Source organism: Condylura cristata, unplaced genomic scaffold (assembly GCF_000260355.1).
Source record: "Condylura cristata isolate star-nosed mole 26May11 unplaced genomic scaffold, ConCri1.0 scaffold00008, whole genome shotgun sequence".
NCBI classification, from domain to species: Eukaryota; Metazoa; Chordata; class Mammalia; order Eulipotyphla; family Talpidae; genus Condylura; species Condylura cristata.
The window spans coordinates 11,609,399-11,628,494 of NW_004567109.1; the positions used below are offsets into that span (position 1 = coordinate 11,609,399).

Consider the following 19,096-nt stretch of genomic DNA (forward strand, 5'->3'; position numbering starts at 1 on the left):
CTGAATTCTCACGTTGGAGAAGTAGCTGGTGTGCTTTACAGGCAAGGAAGCGAAGGCCCAGAGAGTTGAAATCACTCACTCCCATGCCTCCTCACCTTTGAACAATATGGGGTTCAGGTGCCCTACCCTCCAAAAACCCCACATATGTTGAATAGTTAGTTGGTAGCCACTGGTCCAGCATCTGCAGATTCAGCTGACCACACTTTCAGGAGTGCTTGAAATCTGTGAATGTAGATCGCACAAATAGAAAAAAGAGCTGCCTGGGTCCCTCCCTGGTGGAGCAACGGGTTAAAGTGCAGCACTATGGCCTGACACTCATTCTGTCCCTGCCCGGCCAATCCTCTAGGCTCATCTGAGATCTGAGTTCATTTTCACTCCCAGGGTCTGCTTCACTTGTCCAATGCCCTCCTTTAAACTGGTACTAAAGGATTAGCTAATCCTATTTAAACTCAGCCGGGATGAGTCTCTTTCCTTCTTTGGCACTAATGGAGAGAGAGGTTCCCTGGGAGAAACAGCTTCACTCAAGTGTGAACCCAGCAAATACTGCTGGAGAAAATGAGTCATTCTGGAGGGATGGTTGATAAAAGAGACACCCAGGGATGGTTGAGAAAGGAGGAGATCTGGCCACAGTCATGTTGGAGCCTTTGGGTCCTCCCAGGCACCCCCCCACCCCCACCCTGTGCTTACCCAGCATGGCAAACAAACTGGGGCTCGTTGCTGTCTGGTCTTTCTCCTCTGCGCCCTTGGGAAGAGGCCGTGACAGGCACCAGGCCACAATCAGCCCGAAATAGGCCGCAAACACGTGCACATGCATCATGCTGACATGGTCTTCCACCTGCAGCAACACCCGTCCACAGCAGTGAGCGCCAGTGGCCTCTGTTTGCGGGGGGCCCCCCTCCCCCTGCCACTGTGCCCCTGAGCTTCATGTAGGAGGTGTGATCTGAAGTCATGAGACGGTATTTGGAGTTCACCCAGCCCAGCAGTTAGTTGCCTTCCCCAGGACCCATGAACAGCTATGTGTTTATGCCAGAGACCTGCTGTTTAGCCTGATCAATAGCTCGCAAATGCTTTTGGCGAAGATCCACAAAAAGACATATGGGCCCACGCCCCACCGCTTCCTACTTTTTGGTACAATTTTGACACTTTTCATGGAGTGATAAGTAATACAAATCGTGCAACCAGGCAGTGAGACTCCTTCTAGTACAAAACTAGGGTACTAAGTAAAATCTAGGTACCTGTTAATGTTGCTTTATGTATATCAAAGTTGGTAACCCTTACTAATTCAGTTTGGGGGCTGCCGGTAAATGTTGCCAACTATGCCTTCGTTGGCATCATTTTTTCTATCAGGCCCCACTGACCCCAACTTGACTGAACCTTCACTGAACCAGAACATGATGCACAGTGGCCCTCCCTGGTGGTGCAGTGGGTTAAAGCACTGCACTAAGAAGCTAAAGCCACTTCTGCATGAGTTCGATCCCCACCTGCCCCGGAGGAGATCCACATGGCACGGCAGACCTCTCCTGACCCGCCCGCTGCTCCCCTCAGCAGTGTACCTCATCCATCTGCCTGTTCTGTTCCCCACTCTGTCTCTGGTGAAGCCTCTCACCCTCCCCATCTCTGGCCTGTACCCCAGTTCTGTATGAATAAATAAATCTTAAAAAAAAAAAAACATGATGCACATTACTTCTCTCTTCTGTTCAAACCCCACAATGCTCCCTGTATTTCTGAGGCTTACCCAAAGTCTTCATTCTGAGATACTGAACAATTGCCCAAAGCCCTCATGATTTAAAGGGGAAAAACAACAAATATACATCATTTCACTTAATTCAGTTAGTTCCCAACCCTGGGGGCGGGGTGGGCACAGCTGCCTCACATTACAGGTGAAGAACTGGAAGCTGCTGCTCTCAGAGGGGACTGGGGGAGGCTTTACTGCAGCGCTGGGAATCAAACCTGTCTTTGACTCCCAGGCCAGTGCTTGTTCTCCTAAGGCTTGCTTCTGGGTTCTCACCTGGGCTCTGCTACCACCTGGCCTTGGGACCTGGGGAATTACTGTCTCATGCCAGGCATCTGCTTTCTTCTCTGTGGGGTGGGGAGGTTGCCCAGAGGATCCCTTGGGGTCAGGGGCCTCTGACCTGCTGGCCTCACCCTTACTACTGGCCTCAGCCTGAGATGTTTGCAGTCGCCTGGGTGACAGTTACTGACCAGTAACCTGCTCTGAAGGAAGACGCTGGCCTGGCCTGCAGCTTGCTGGGCCTTGCTGGAGGGGCTTGGGTATGGATTATCCTTTTATATAGCCCATAATTATCGTGTGACCAGCTTGATCCGACAGTACCCTACCGTGGAAGTCAATGGCATTCATCTAAGCATTTCACTAGCCCCATTTGGGGCGGCCTTCACTTTCTTTAACGCCACAAGTCTCACCAAATGGAGGCGGCTCCCTTCCCTCCCGGCCCCCTCCACGGCTCCCCGAGAGACTCACTTGGAGGATCTGCTTGCTCACCATCCTCATCGCGCCAAAGGCCGTCACCTCCAGGAGCACCATGAGCACCAGCTGCACCAGGTTCACCTTCCCCAGGACTGCGCCGGCAGAGATGAGCACAGACATGGCGCTCATGGCCGCCCGCTGGACACTGTGGGGAGAGGGACGCGGGCTGAGGCGGCTCTCTCGTTCTCTCATTCCCTCATTCCCTCATTCAACAAACATGTGCTGAGAACCTACACTCTGCCGGCACTGCTCCAGAAACGGGACACGTGGACCTGAAGACGACAAGATTTCCACCCCCGTGGGAACAGATGCTGCCCCGTCTGGGGTCCCCTCCACCGCCTTCCCCCACCAGGGGGCACCCTCACTCTGAGAGACTCATCCGCACACACTCGTATGTACTGAGGATGCTCTGGGGTTCTGCTGGGAATGCCAGAGTGATTTACAGGTTCTAGTCCTCCCTCAGGACCCCTCTGGGCTCTGACCCCCCCAGATCCCGACCGCGCTCCTCTTCTGCGGCATCGCTCACAGACGCCCGACAGAGGGCGCTCTTCACCTGCCGGCCGCCCATCACCTGCCACCCGTCTCCCTCCGCAGTAGTGGAAAGAGGCGGGTTTGGAAGCAGGACAAGCCTGGCTTCCGTTTTTCCACTTGAGCAGTTATTTAATCTCACTGAACCTGTTTCTCCATCTGGAAAATAAAAGTGATAATACTATTTATCTCAGGGCGTGCTGTGGGGATTAGAAGGAATATTCCTGCCTGTGTGTCTAGCACCATGACTGGCAGGAAGAAATAACTCAGAAGTAGAAGCAGACGGTATTAGCACTATAACTGATCCCCTGATGAATGAGCGTGCAGAGAATGGGACTTCAGAAGGAAAAAACTATTTCTGCTTTCAAGGCACTTAGGATCCAGCGGGGGAGACGAGTCTGTTGATTAAGACTAGCTGTAATATCAGCAGGCAAGAGAGATGAACTGAAGGGCGAGTGCAAAATTGATTGGACCCATCAGGGTGGGCTTCCTGGGCGAGGTGGCATTAGGCAGGACAAACCATGATAGATAAACCAACCCAGCTTCCTCTAGGGACGTTGCTTTGAGAACGGTTCCTCCCCATAGGAGTTGACGCTGATGGTGACAATAATGTATTGAGCAGTGTGTGTAGCAGACTTGCAACCTTATCCCCTCATGATACATTTTTTTTATTAAAAAGTTTAATTATTACAAAAGTTTATTTTTACATCATTTTTCACATTTTTTTTTTTCATCTCAATTGTAATCCCCACGGGATGATACATTTTTTTAAAGATTTATTTATTCATACAGAACTGGGGCACAGGCCAGGGATGTGGAGGGTGAGAGGATTCACCAGGGACAGAGTGGGGAGCAGAACAGGCAGATCAACGAAGTACACTGCTGAGGGGAGCAGCGGGCGGGTCAGGAGAGGTCTGCCACGCCATGTGGTCACCTCCCGGGCAGGCAGGGATCGAACTCATGCGGAAGTGGCTTAAGCTTTAAGGTTCAGTGCTTTAACCTGCTGCGCCACCAGGGAGGGCCCCCTCATGATATTTTAATCCTCCAGGTGACCCCTGTAAATGGTGGTTAAGGTATGTGGAACACACTGAGCCTATAAAGGGTAACGTTTTTGGAAATGGCCACAGAGCTAGTTAAGGACAAACATGAGGTTTAACCCCAGCTGGCCTGTGCTCTGGAGTGTGGCTGTAGCCTGCCCACGTTTGCTGCATTGTGGTGTCTTGCTTAAGATTCAAGGACTTCAGCAAGAAGGTCAGAGGAGGGTAAAGGAGCCCTGGGGAAGAAGTCTACTGGGGCCTAGAGTTCTTTACCACAGCAGTTACCCAGTGGTTCACTGCGGCTGGCGAGTCTTTCCAATGAGTGTTCGTTTAATTTGCAAAGATCTCATTCAAGAGGACGTATGCCAGTGGTGGGATCTCAGACCTCAGGGCCAGTTGGCTTGAGGCAGGTCGGTAAGGAGAGCAGTCCTGGATTCAGGCTGCTGAGTTGGAATCCTCACTCAGCTACTTCCTGACTGTGTGACCCTGGACAAATTAGTTAACCACTGTGTGCCTCAGTGTCCTTGTCTACAAGGAGGAGGCCAGGCCTGTGGTGCTGTGGTGAGGACAAAGTGAGTCCAGCTCAAGGAGGCTGGCTGTTGCCCTTATCTTCCGGAGGGGTTGAGGGGGCGGGGTTTCTCTCCTGGATCTTTCAAATATGGTCCAATAGTACAAAAACATCACTGCTTTTAGGTTTCCTTTTCATATAATGTCTGTTTCAGTAACCATTCACTAAGTCCTTTCTGTGTGAGGAAAAGAAAGGAAAACACAGCTGAGGGACACAGACCCCTGCTCTAATGCGGATGGTCATTGGCAACTCAAGGCAGAACCAGTCATTGCCACGGAGGCTGTACAAGAGTGCGGGTGAAGCCCGGGAGGGGGGGGGGCCCTGTCGGCTGGCCGGCCAGCTGGGCTGGAAAGTCAGCACGGAGCCTGCTCTTCAAGTCTGTGAAGCCAGGGCCATAGGCCGTCACAGCTGGGAGGACCCTTGTGGTCAGGGTGGGGGAGTTCACTCAGGTTGTAAATGGCCTCTTCTTGTTGCTCTGGACAGAGTGGGACAAACAGATCCCTGCAGGTCACATATCTGAAGGGAGCAACCCAAGAGGCAGGCGGTGATAGCCCATGTGCCCCCAGCCACAGAAATGCCAGGCAAGGCCAGAGCTGTCTGGGTTCCCCCAGAGCAACTTTGTCACTCCCCAAGTAGCTACTGAGGTTTGGGGTCCCCAGGGAGTTATCACTAAAACATTTTGGAAGAAAAACTGTGGAAAGCTTTATTCCAGGTCAGCTGGCTAGACTGTGTTCCTGTCCTGGTTACTGCCAGGGTGTGGGAAGGGTTACAGATCATTCACATTGATGCCATCTCCATCCTGTAGCTGTGTGACCCTCAGCAATTACCTTGTGCTCTCTGAAGGGAGAGTCTCTATTTCCTTGACTGGACACCAGGTTAGAGTCTGACCTGGAAAGGTTTGGGGAGTGCCTGGCACGGTGCCTGGTTCAGGGAGAGATGAGGCTTAGCCAGCCTTGAGAGATGGCAGGGGCCCCAAGATGCCTAAGGGGGCGTCACCGTCATCTGGGTAAAACAGAGATTCAGACTTGGACAAAATCAAAACACAACATTTATGAAATAAGTTTACCCAGACCTTTTACCTAGTGCTAATGCCTTTTTAAACACACACACAGCTCCAGGGACCTGTATATCCAGACCTTTCCTGACACACAGTGGTTGACTTTCAGGTTTTTACTTTGGGGTGGCGTGAGAGCCATCTGCACTCAGCAGAATCCACCTTTCAAACTTTGAATTTTGATCTTCTCCCAGGCTGGATGTGGGAGCAGGGCAGCGAGCCATAGCCCCCAGCCAGCCAGGAGATCACAAGGAAAAAAACACACCCTACAGCTGTTCACGTCCAGGGCGGCGCTGGATCAAAGGTGTCCCAGCCCACACCTTCTTAACAACCTGGCTTTGTGCTAAGGGACTTCGCCAGCGATGATACTGTAAGTGTTGTGAGCACATGAAAGGTAGGCGAGGCTAAGCCAGCGCCTGTGTGAGTATAGAACAGGCATCCCATGAATTTTAACTTACAGTGGAGTATTATTATGTCCGGATAAACCCATCATCAGTCAAAGGAGACCCAAGTAGACCCTGTGTAACCATAACCCCAAATGGCATAGCACGTTGACTGTACCCAGAGGTTTCTTTGGTAACCATCAGTAACCATCTCTCAGTAACCATCTTCAGTAACCATCTCTCTGCCTGGAAGTTATTGCAACTTTAAGCAACATGGGCTAATTTTTCTAGTTCTTAGGCTTTCCTATAAATGCACCTGAATGGATAAAAGTTAATTTGAAGACAGGCAAAGCAGGGCTATATTTTACCCACCAGTGTTGAGGGAGAGTATTTCTTTTCAAGAGACTGTCTCTGAGTGTGACATTTTAATTTTTTTGGTCTCATTTTTATTAATTTTTCCTTGAGCCTGTGTTGATTGTGTAATAATAAAGAAAGGACCTAGGAAGGGCTACAGATCCAGGCCTGGGGCTGTCAGATAAAACATAAGATACCCCATGCAGTTGGAATTTTAGAGGAGTGATGGATAATTTGCTAGTGTAAGTGTCTCCTAAGTCCAGCTTGGCTTCAGTGTTAGGAAGAGAAGGGGATGCCCCAGCTCTTCTAGAACCCACTCTTAGGCCCCACATTCCCAAGCACCACCCGGTTACCTGGACAGTCTGATGACCACCTTCCCAATGAAGGACTGGTCCAGGAAGCCGTCCAGCAGGAGCGCCCACTGCACCCCAAGGGCCAGCAGGAAGAGACTGAAGGCCACGCTGCTCCATCCGTGTCTCCGCAGAGATGAGCTAAGGAAGCCCAAGCCGAGGGCTGCCATAACAGCAACATCCTGGAAGACTGTGCAGGGGGGAGGAAGAGAAGCAGACACAGTGGGGGGCTGTGTGCACGCCAAGGTTTCAGAACAGCAGCTAGGAGGGACAGTCGAGAGCAGTGACTCAAGTCACTTCTCCGCTTCCCGCCTCCATTCTCCCACCTGCATAGTGGAGACAGCTCGGGCCTCCCGAGGGGTGAGGTCAGGAGGAGGAGGGCTGGGGCTGGTGGCGCAGGAGGGCAGGCCTGGCCCATCGGGAGTGCACTGTAAATGCAGAAATTCCTGCTGTCACTGAACATAATGACAGCTGTCAGCAGAACACCAAAGCCAGTGGCTCGGCCCAGGGGTCAGAGGCAGGCGCAGGGCGCCTCTCACAAGAGCCAAGTTGCCTTTGCAGAGACCAGCAGCCTCCCTTTGCCCCTGCTGAGAGGGACCTGGTAGCCACTGGATGCAGGCACCTTCCCAGCTGCAGACCCTGGCCAGGGGCTGCTGAGCAGGTGAGTGCCCAGGCCTTGCCCCATGTGAGGGAGAAGGTCAGGGAGAGGGAAAGGGTGGGCGCTTCGATTTAATTCTAGGTTTGAAGAACAGCTGGCTGCTTGGGTGACGAACTAAGTCAAACCTGGGGTCTGGCCCTTTCTGTTTTATTCAGTATCTCTGAGCTATAATAACTTATAATAGCTTATATTTGGCAACTGTCTATACCGTGTGTTTTAATCACTTTACAAAGACCAGCTCCTTTAGTTCTTATAATCAGTGATGAGAGGGAGCTATGATTAACACCATTTCGCCAGCAGGAAAACTGAGGCGCAGAGAAGGAAAGTAACTGGCCTTGGTAGAGACACCAGAGGACCTCCATGGGCTCTGGGGACTTGGAGTGTGGGTGAGAAGTGGACACCCAGAGAGACCCTCTTGAGCCTTCTCTGGCTGGTGAAGGTGAAGAAACATTGCCTGGGTTCCTGTCTCCTGCTTGCCTCTTAGGAATGGGGATATATTGGGCAAGTTTTATATAGGACGTTCCTTTGGGGATCGCTCACGTTCCCTCAGGAACTTGGAGCAAGGAGACTGTTTAAGACAGGTGCAATGAGTACATGGAGTAGTGAGCCCTGTGAGCCACTGGGCACAGCGCTTCAGGGGTTCAAACCCAGCCTTTCATTAACCGCTGCTGTTACATAAAACACACCTGCCATTTTCAGCAAATCCAGATTTACAGAAACTCCATGAACAAGGACTTCTACTCTCCCAGCTCACAGAGCGGACCAGAGGGAGCCTGTGACTTCCTCAAAGAAGGACCTTAAGTGAAGCAAATCCCTTGTCTGCTTTGGGCCTCAGTTTCCCTGTCTGTAACCCAGGGGAGCTGGACTTGATACACAGAGGACCTCATCACTCTGAACTATTTTGAGTAGGTTTTCTGTAGGAGGAAAGAGTGGCCCTAAAAGTTTAGAAATCAGGGCCCTCCCTAGTGGCGCAGCAGGTTAAAGCACCGCAGTAAGAAGCTTAAGTCACTTCCCCATGAGTTCGATCCCCGCCTGCCCCGGAGGAGACCCACAGGGCGCGGCAGACCTCTCCTGACCCGTCCGCTGCTCCCCTCAGCAGTGCACTTCGTCGATCTGCCTGTTCTGCTCCCCACTCTGTCTCTGGTGAAGCCTCTCACCCTCCGCATCTCTGGCCTGTACCCCAGTTGACAAATCAGAGGGTCTTGAATTGGGGGAGGGGCTTGTCAGACCTGCTACCACCCTCGCTGCCAGGTCTGGAGCTCAGCGCCTTCCTGCCAAGCCCCCACCTTTCTTCGAAGGAGCTATGTGCTTCTGCCAGCAGGATGAAATTAAGGTGACAGTTTCTGGAATTGTGGAAAGAGCCCGTTCACCATAAAAAACATTTGCTCTGGGCTCCTTCATCTCTCACCACCTACCTCCTTCTACCTCCCAGACGCCAAGCCCTTACCCGCACTTCCCATGACTCATGACATGGATCCCCACTTGAGGGCTGGCCCCAAGCTCAGGGCATCTCATTAGCGTCAGCCCCCCCCCTCAGAGCCACTCTGCACCCCACATCAGCTGCTAGTCTGATAAACACATGAACTCAAGGTGTGCGGGGGAGATAGGAGTGGATGTGTTACAGGCGCCCCAATAACTAGGCCCTGGAGGGAAATTCGACTGTCTACGGCAACTCTTAAGATGACTGTGAAGCCCCAGGACTTGGGGAAAGTAAGCTGGGGGTGCAGCAGGTGAGATGAGCAGTGATTGCCAGCAGGGCCACAGCAGGTACTTGGTGCCCTACACATAGCTGGCACCGCCCTCGGCGCCTCACGCTGCAACCTGCGCTGCCCTTGTCAGTGGGGGCTGCCTGTCACCCCCATTTTACAGAGGAGGAAAGAGGAGAACAGAGAAGTGCTGTTGCCAGCTCAGGTCACACAGCTCATCGATGGTAGTGGGAGGCTCTGAATCCTGAGTTTGGGTTTAACCACTACACCACCCTGCCTACCCCACACACCATCTCTAACGAATGGTGAAGAGGGTGGATGTCTGAGGCAGGCCTAGACCTGGCTCTAAATCGGTCTCAGCTTCCTTACCTATAAAATGGGTATGAATAATGGCCGTTCCTCGGAGGAGTGTCGTGAACACTGAGGTTGCTTGCTATCTGCCTGTTCTGCTCTCCCCGCTCTGTCTCTGGTGAATCTCTCACCCCTGCACCTCTGGCCTGTACCCCAGTTCTGTATGCATAAATAAATCTTAAAAAAACAAAGATGCTTAAAGTCTTCTCAGTTTTTTAACAAACACAAAGCCACACCCAATGTGGACATCTGTTTTGTTTACAGTTGTTCCCATCATGGTCTGAGCCTATTTTTAGCTGCCTATAACATAACAACCATCCCACACACCCCTTCCGCTGTACCTTATGGCTCTGGGTCTGCAGACAGAGTGCAGGCTTTCCAGCCCCTAAGTGAAAATGCTGGGGGGTGGGGGGGGAGGGGGGTGGAGCAACCAGCCAGGCTTCCCAAAAAAGACAATAAGGAAATAAGCAAAGAGACAGAAAATAAAATCCAACACCACCTTCAAATTCCTTGCTGCTAAGACAGGAAAGTTGTCTGAAGTAGAGAATTATGAAAACCACTGGGTAGAGGGAATTCTGGGAACACGGAAAAGGAAGCCCTGCGTACCACCCTGACAAATCAAGGAAGGCTTCACGGAAGAGGGGCTATCTTTACTGCTCCTAAAGAAGAAGCTGTATTGTTGGTTGGGTCTGTGTGCAGCCTCTGGGGCCCATTTCACGGAAAGGAGTATTTTGCCCCTGGAGGACCAAAGATCTCTGTCCCTGTCCCTGCTATTTGTCTCTGCAACCACCTCCCTGCTGGACACTCACCTGTGTAGGTCCTCAAGAGCTGATCCTTTGAAGAAGTGTCATAGGAGGTAAAAAAGAAGAAGGCGAGAATGAGAGCCCCCTCCAGCACCAGGGCCCACAGGGGCAGGCAGCCCCGCAGGGACCGCGGGTACTTGGAGCCCATCCCGCGCCTGTCTCCCCGCGGGGTTCCGCTGCAGCAGGTCTCACTCCTCTGCCCCCCACCCACTGGAGACAGTGATAGGGGAGACACCCGCCAAAAGCCTTATCTTAGGCTTCAAGGCTGGATCTGTCTATGGCGTTAACACAGGAGGAAAGGGACTGTGGCAGGGCGGGGTGGCGGGGGGGGGGGGGGATGCATTTATTCCAACATTCAGTCTTTCCATCATTCACCTATTCATTCATTCATTCAACAAGTCTTTGCACCAAGTCCAATGATCGGGCAGGCGCTGTGTTTCTTTTGAAAGAGGGCATTCACTCAGTTGGCACCCAAACAGAAGGGCCCTCCTTTACCCATCACTTCGACTTGCCCTTACCAGGTCCTTGCAGGAAAGGCGGTGTAGGGGCCGATATTCCTATTTTACAAATGGGAAAACAGGCTCAGAGGGGGCTTTGGCTGGCAAAATTTCCCTCTGAAACTTAACCACCTGAGGATGCAGCACTACAAGCCAGCCGCAGCCACCTCAGTGCGAGTGCAATCCCCAGTCCCGGAGGTGACCTACATCGCAGCAGACCTCTCCTGACCCGCCCGCTGCTCCCTCAGTCAGCCTGTCCTGCTCCCCACTCTGTCTCTGGTGAATCCTCTCACCACCCCCGCACCTCTGGCCTGTACCCCCGTTCTTTACACGTAACTAAATAAATCTTTAAAAAAAAGAAAAGAAAAAATAAGTTGCTTGACTATCTATCCACAAGAATATTAAAAAAAAAAAAAAAAACCACAACCACCTGACAGAGAGCCATGCAGTGAGTTCTTAATAAGGACATATTGGGGGCACTTCCTGGTGGTGCAACAGGTTAAAGCGCAGCACTGTGATGCTAACTGCAGCCACCTCAGTGCCAGTTTGATCCCCGCTCCGGAGATGACCCACAAGGCACAGCAGACCTCTCCTGTCTCAACCGCTGCTCCCATCAGCAGTGTACTTCATTGGCCTGTTCTACTTCTTACTCTGTCTCTGGTGAAGCCTCTCACCACCCCTGCACCTCTGGTGAAGCCTCTCACCACCCCTGCACCTCTGCCCTGTCCCCCAGTTCTATATGCATAAATAAATAAATCTTTTTAAAAAACAAGGATATATTGAATAGGAATGCCTGAATAAGAACAAAGAAGAGTGCCAGGTCTGGGAGAGGACACAGATCTGACTCAGGGAGAACTAAAGCCTCAGATTTACATAGTGGAAGCTGATTCTACGGGCAGCTACATTTAAATCTACTTGTTCCTGGACCTTTTAGATGTGGGTGTGGGAAGGAGGATCAGGCAGGTCCAGTAAAGACCCAGCAGTAGTCCTGATCAGCCTTCAGCTGGGTCTCTTCTCGCAGAGCTTCCAAGACCCTGCCTGGGGCACCATCGCTACAGTCCAGGGGGACCACCACCAACCTCAGCTCCCCCAGCCCCCATCCCCTAGAATGGGATTTAGGGTGCCTGAGATCCAGTTTTGACCCTGTAGCTAATATCCCCTATGGTCCACACTTATGTTCTTAGCAGGTCTATTACATCAAGAAATGGAGGGAAGAAGACAGGGAGAAAAGAGGGATAGAAAGGAGAGTAGAGAGAGAGACGGAAGACAAGAGACAGGAATTGAGTTTCCTTACCTTCTACATTCACCAGCCTGAGTGCAGACTGGATTTGTGGGGCCCAGAGGATAAAGTTGTAGGGAGGTAGTTGTTGAACACATGAGTGATACTGTTTGGCCAATACAGCTGCCCAGTGAAAAGGGCTTTTTAAAGTAGTAAGCACCCCATCACTAGAGGAATGCAAGCAGAAGCTGATGGTTACTTGTCAGAGATGTCTTGGAAGTGACTCAGCCGTGGATCACAGTTGACTTTAATCACCTAGTAGAATCATATCATTTGTTTTCAGGTGAAGAAAATAAGCCTGAGAAGATCATATCCAAGGTCATACAGTCAGTAGACTCCAATGACTTCTTGTTTATGTAACTTTACAGAAGGGAGAAATTGAGAATAATCTAATTATCCAATGGCAGCAGGCTGGTTAAGCAAAGTGCGGGACCCACAACTTGCCACCAATAGGGTGGTTCTGAACATAGGTAGAAAATCCAGAGGAAAATGCTTTGAAGATTTATTAAGTGTCAGAGAATCTAAGCTATTTGGTGAAAAAACAAGTTACAGAACAGTCTGTACAGTATTGTTCCACTTTTGTAAAATAACAATATGTTAATGCATGCACAGGAAAAAAATGGCTGCAAACCACTCACTAGTTACTTTCGCTTTAGATGTTTTGCAGAGCTCCCATTTATTAAGTATTTACATTGCAGATGTTGGAGGCACTTACTGAACTAGTGAATGAATGAATGCAGCTAATAATCCTGCGAGTGGGCACCGTTAGCCTTATATCACAATGAGGACCCCGAGGCGCAGAAAGGATCGATGACTTGCCCAGGGTTACAGGGCTGGAAAGTGGCGGAACTGGGATTTCAACCCAGGCAGGCAGATTTCCACCCTGGGGTTCAGCCCACTGCACTCTAACCCAAATAACTTCTAGACCTTCTTCCCATTGTACATGTCTGGGAATGCAGGATTTCCAGCCCTCTGCTAGCCCAGCAGTAAATAAGGGAGGGGTGTCCTGCTCCTTAGAGTGGAGAGATCAGAGCACGGGGCAGCCGAACCTACTGCCCAGGGACACCGATGTCAGCCTGATGAACACTGAAGATCGTTGCGTGCCAGACTCTGCCTGCTGTCTCCGATGGCCAACTCGGGGTGATGGCAGCTGGCTCTACAACACCCCAAACCCTTGTGCATCCTCCCTGCCCCAGGGAGGAGCTGCTGATGGGCAGATGAGAGCACCAAGCTCCTTGCTGAGCAGAGAGGCTTTCCTTCAAAAAGGGAGCCGGCCTTTCCTGGCACGTCTGCTGAAAGGGGAGATTTCCCTCTTCCCCTCTGAGTCTCACAACAGAGAACCTTGTTTTCTGACTGCAGTTCTAGTTATTCTGTTTCCAAATCTTCAAGGCAGAGCATCTGATCCAAAAAAAAAGCACAGGGATCTAGAGCAGCTATAACAGAAAATAAATATAGTTAAATGTTAATTGTTGAATCTAGGTGGGAGGAGACTGGCTTTTCACTATACATAGTCTGTGTGTGAAATTTTTCATAACAACATGTTGGGGGGGGAAGCACGCTGTGTACCTGCTGCTGCTTCTGCCTGAAACATTCCTCTGCCAGACACATGCATACTCCCACCCTCACCAACTCAGACCCACGCGACATGAGAAAAGGGGCTTTTCTGTTGTAGCTTCAGCACCTGGTGCTGGGCCCATGGCAGGGGCTTGGTCCACAGTAGGTGCTCAGCAAATATTTGTTAGATGAGTAACATTTCTGGAATGCCATGTACAGGACCAAGCATTCTGCATACATTATTTCAATGATCCTTCCCCAAGTCTGTAAGTGCAGACATCAACACAGATGAGGACACTGCAGCTCAGAGAGGTGGTGTTAGTGCTCATGGTCACATAGCCAGTAATGGCAGTGCCGGGACCCAACCCATTTCCATCTGACACCACGGCTTTGCAATTCTGACACACTACTTTGCAATTCTGCCTTCCATGTACTAGGCCACCCACCATCTCAATTTGCTGATGAGTCAAATAAAATGAGCGACTCTGAGCTTTTCTCACTAGGTTACATGTGCGAAAATCTGCTAAGCATGCTTGGCAACCTTGGCAAAGGAAGGTGGGCCATTATTTGCTATCAGACCTTGGAGAAGATTGTCAAGTGCTCTGCCTTGAAGATGGTGCCTCTGGAACCATCATGCGAAACAGGTCTACAAAGTTCAAGTGTGTCACCCAGGAGAGGCGAATGCAAGCTCATTGTTCTCTTCCTGTGTATCTCCCTCTCTTCCTTTTCACAAAATTTGCCAGTTTGTGTTTGCAGAGTCAGCAGACCCTGACCAGCAGAAACTGGTCAAAGCAAGTCCTAACAGGTTATCAAGTAGCTTTGTTCTAGGGCACAGGTGCAAACCTCAAAAGAAGCAACTGGGAGTTGCTCAAACTCTTCAAATCCCTCAGGAGCATAAATTAATCCCCTCCCCCAATGAACACCCACAAAGAGACATGAACACGAGTACATCTGCTCCACATCTCCCCTTCCCCTAACCTGTTTCCTCCCCTCATCTCCATTCATCCTGTAACACCCCAAACCTCCTAATGGAATTGAGGGTAGATTAAACGGGGTCCCTCCACATCACTTTTGCTCACCCAGCTCAGCAAAACAAAATCGATTCTCCCTCCTTGAAAGCCAAAGGTTCCTCTCCAGCAGCAGGGCCCCACTGCCTGGCCCAGTGACAGGGCAGCCTGGTGCGAGAGGCCAGGATTGCTTCAGGTCTAATGAGTCAGGTGGGAGAGCCTGCAGATTTCACATGGAGTCGTGCACATTTTGTCCAAAGATGACTCTTTGAGAATACTTGCCACGCCCTCTCCCTGACTCAAGCATTGTAAAGCTCAGTTGTGAGCAATGACAGAGGAAGCAGGCCTTCCATTCTCTGGAGCTTGGCCACACCAAGGGTGTGACACTGCTCTCCTACATTTGGTTAAAGTGTGACTAAGCCAATCATTCATTCAGTTAACAAACACAGCTTTGGAGTCATGCAAACTGTGCTCAAATCCTGGTTCTGCAGATTTTTGCTATATGAGCTTGGATAAGATGGCCAAGTTCTCTGAGCCTGCTTCCTCACCTGAAAAATGAAGGAAAATAGTGTCAATTTCATGAGCTAGGCACCCAAATGTCAGAGGTGTCACAACCATTCCATAAATGTCAGTGGTTAAAATTATTGTATAAATTACAGACTGGCTGTAGAAAACGTTAAAATGCAGATGTGTAAAACTTAAAGTACTTATGATTTCATCATCTCCAAAAAAATCACCTCTACTTTTCAGTATGTATATCCTTTCAGATTATTTTCGACCCATGTAGATTATGCTTTATGCTTCCCCTACAAAAATGCGATGATGGCACACACTGTTTGGTGACATGCTGTTTTCCATGAACAGTGTATCATGTGCAAGTCGGAGACATTTTCTTCACCGGAGCACGGAGGCTAAAAGACCAGCCTCTGACACCAGACCGCCATGCTTGGATCTGAGCTCTAGCACTTGTATGTGAGCTTAGGTGTTCTGGGCCACCTTTCTTAACTGTAAGGGTTGTTGTGAGGATTGGATCAAGCGTGGATGGTACTTGCAGCAATGAGTGCGCGCTGTGTATGTGCAACCAGCCTCCATCCTCCAGTCACTTCCAAGGTCTTTTATCAAGTGTTCAAATATTCCAGGGATATTTGATCATGTGTCCATCCAGTCCCTTTTGTGAGATATTTGAGACAATTCCAAACTGTGTTCTAACATTGCAAAAACATCCCCAGGATTCTCTGGAGAATACTGATGCAAGTAGAAATGTTAGTTATCCCAATATCTGGATTTTTTCAGTTTTACTGCCCTCGACAAAGAGGTCATTCCCATCATCCGAATAACCATAATAGCCTTTTACGGCACAGAGCAGATGCCCAAAGCGTCAAGGCTTGATCTTGCTTGGCTTGTGCCTAGAGTTAAATTGCCCAATCATAACAACTGTGGGAATGTATTTTGTTTGAACCTCAGTTTTCTCACCTGTGAAATGAAGCTAACATGGCCTGCTTCGAAATAGGGCTTGAAATGTTTCCAGAGGGGATCTTGGCTCAAGCTAGGCAGGTGACTCAAGGCACCAGGGAGTTGATATCTGAATTGGGACTGGAACCAGATTGCTTCTTCTCACCCAAAGATTATCTGTTTTTTTCTTTTTAAAGACAGATTTATTTATTTATTTTTGCAGGCCAGAGGTGCAGGGGTGGTTGAGAGGATTCACCAGAGACAGAGTGGGGAGCAGAACAGGTAGACTGAGGAAATATGCTGAGGGGAGCAGTGGGTGGGTCAGGAGAGGTCCACCATGCCATGGCCGGGCATGGAACTTGAGCTGTGGGGGCTGCGGTTAGTTTCATGGTGCTGCACTTTAATCCGCTGCACCCCCCAGGGAGGGCCCTGCTTTTTTCTGTGCCCAACAAAATGCTTAGTCACATGGCCCAATAGCCCCCAGCTGCTCCACACTTCTGCCATGGCATAAAATGCTTTTTGTAGGAACCTATTTGATGGCAGCCTATGTCGTGTGCTCCAGAAACATGTTCGCAATGGTTCTCTTGTATTTTCTTTGGATTTCTCACCCATCAATTCCACTTGGCATTGTGCAAGACAAGTGGGGAATGGAAAAGACACATTTATGGCCCCAAACCTCAGGGAGCAGGCGGTCTCAGTCTCTGACCAGGTAAAGTAAATCTTTGCAGTCATGGGTGTAAGGCCTATTCAGAGTCCCCGAGGGGTCTGATGTGGGACCTTACCATATGCACATCCTCCCTCAAGCCTCCAACATTGATTAAGGCCCCCCTCATCTGCTTCCATGAACCAATCTGCCTTGGTAGCTGAACCCTTTTCCTGCTGCTCGGAGCAGAGCATTTCACTCAAATCTTTCACAATGATGGCAGTCGTGGTGAAACGTTGAGCTCATGGTATTTGTTATCCTTGGCTGCCCAGTGCCACTTTAGCAACATGCTGGTCTGGAGGTGAGGGATGAAAAACAAGTATACTGTTAGCAGTAATTACTTGTTGTTACCTTCAGCATGTCTGGCCCTGAAGGTTCATTATCTTGCAAGACTTAAAATATACTTACATGAAGACAGAGGCTCTGAGAGATTTTGTAACTTGCCCAAGCTAGCCAGCAGCCAAGCTGGAATTTCAATCCTGGACTACAAAAGTAGATACTCTTGTCATTTTTCTAAACTGCATCTTTATGGAGGATGGCTCCAACCCCCAAACTTTACACATAGGCGGGTGGCCAAGAAATCTCACCAAGGAATCACAGATTAGGACAAGTATTAGTATGTTCTGTGTGGGAGCACAGCAGGAAGGAGAAAAGGTTGTGTTGGGGTTGACAACAGTGAGTAGATAAGGGTTGTTTGCCTGGGGAAGTCTGGAAAAGGAGGATGGGTCCCCCTTGTGACCAGCTCTGGATGCCATAATAAAAAGAATGGGTCTTCTTTCCTCAGGCAGTGGGGGAATCTTTGAAGATTTGTAAGGCAAAATAAGACAGCAGAGAGTAGTAGTTGAAGGTGATGCATTTGATACTAGTCCCTCTTTGGGGTGGCTGTTGATTAAGGGGTTATATAGGGCAGGGATAGGTTCACCCTTCTTAGAACAAAACATCTGCATCTACTCCCTGGAAGTTTTTTAAAAACCAAACAGTCCCATTGTTGGTGAGTGGTTAGTGGTTACGTTGGTGTCATTTTGACACTGCACGGCAGGGGAACCTAAACTGGCCAAGGCCCTGCTGCCCAGATACTTCACCAAATACTGTCTGGGTTCTTCACAAACCCCGTGCATAATTGCAACACTGCTCAGGCTTAGGAAATAACAGCCAAGCTATTTATTTAACAAACAGGATGATGAACAATGGCCATTTACTTTACCATGTCCAGTACTGTCTTGCACAAACACCGTTATGATGGCGTCTTCCCGCCACTGAGGATGTGCAGCTCTTCCCCCAAATAACAGGCCACGTGACTAAGATGGCGTCTTCCTGCCTCTGCCAACCTGGGGCACATGGCAGCCAGGTTCCAACTCACAAAGACAACAGAAGTTACAACAGTAGATGCTGCATGACGCTCCTGCACAGCATCAGACAAGAAATGCTCAGGACAGCAGCCACAGCCACCAAATTACCCAACAAACAGCTGTAACCACAGCAAAACCAGGAACCCTTTCAGTCACTCAGCTACTTGCAAAGCCTCCTCCTCTCCAAGGCTGGCTACTGAAGGCTCCCACCTTCAGAAGTCTCAACATCCTTCTGCAAGATCAGGGAGGTAGGGGGCTGAAATCCACTGGCCCCCCAAAATGCTGAAGGAACTCAAACCTTGACTCCTGAAATAACAACCTCCTTCTCTCTCCTTTGCCTCTTCTGCGGTCACTAGTTCCTCTCTAGGTAGACCCTCCTCAACATCGGACACTTAAGCATTTTTCCTGAGGCTACCTGTCTTGAACAACTTGGGGGCACCTCTGGCAACCGTCCTTGCCTTCAGTCACTGGTAACAATTTGACAGGAGATTCCACAACCATCGATAATATTTAGGAAGGGTGTCCAATTAAAAAAATTCATATAAAGAGCAGCGTACAAAATTAAGTGTCTAGCATGATCACTAGTCTATTAAATAACAACAAGCGTGATAGTAATAACATAACCCCTGGGGAAAATAAACTGAAAGAAAGGAAAAGTACAGAATGCTAACAGTGTTGTATTGCGGTGCTGACACCCTGAGATCCGTGGTACGTCTCCCTCTCCTGCTACATTCTGCCGTTTCCTTGCGTGCCACACCTTCTTCCTTTTATCTTTGCTGTCTTTTCTCATTGTTATTTGGGAGTCACGAGGAGTACATGAGCAAATTTACTCAGAACAGCACCAAGCGCAAAACAGGCGCTCCAGGGGTGTCTAGTGAGCAGGGTCACTGGCTCAGCTTCCGCGGCCTCCCGCAGACAGCCTCCCGCAAGGCCCAGTCCCGCAGTCCAGGCCTCTCGCCCGGGGCAGACACGGCCCCG

At 49.9% G+C, this 19,096-nt stretch overlaps 1 protein-coding gene across 6 annotated transcripts in view; it reads right to left on the reverse strand.

Annotated features, from left to right (window-relative positions):
* RHCE (Rh blood group, CcEe antigens) overlaps positions 1 to 10,425 on the reverse strand; it is a 23,034-nt gene extending 12,609 nt beyond the window's left edge. For 5 of the 6 annotated variants that reach the window (XM_012722380.1, XM_012722379.1, XM_012722378.1 and 2 more), the window contains exons 1-4: positions 10,284 to 10,425; positions 6,763 to 6,949; positions 2,480 to 2,630; positions 688 to 835 (exon numbers count right to left, since the gene is read on the reverse strand). In XM_012722380.1, coding sequence (XP_012577834.1) covers positions 688 to 835; positions 2,480 to 2,630; positions 6,763 to 6,949; positions 10,284 to 10,425 — 628 coding nt within the window. The remainder of the gene's footprint in view (positions 1 to 687; positions 836 to 2,479; positions 2,631 to 6,762; positions 6,950 to 10,283) is intronic. The other variant, XM_004678634.2, reaches the window with a different exon arrangement.
* Positions 10,426 to 19,096: the final 8,671 nt, after the last annotated feature.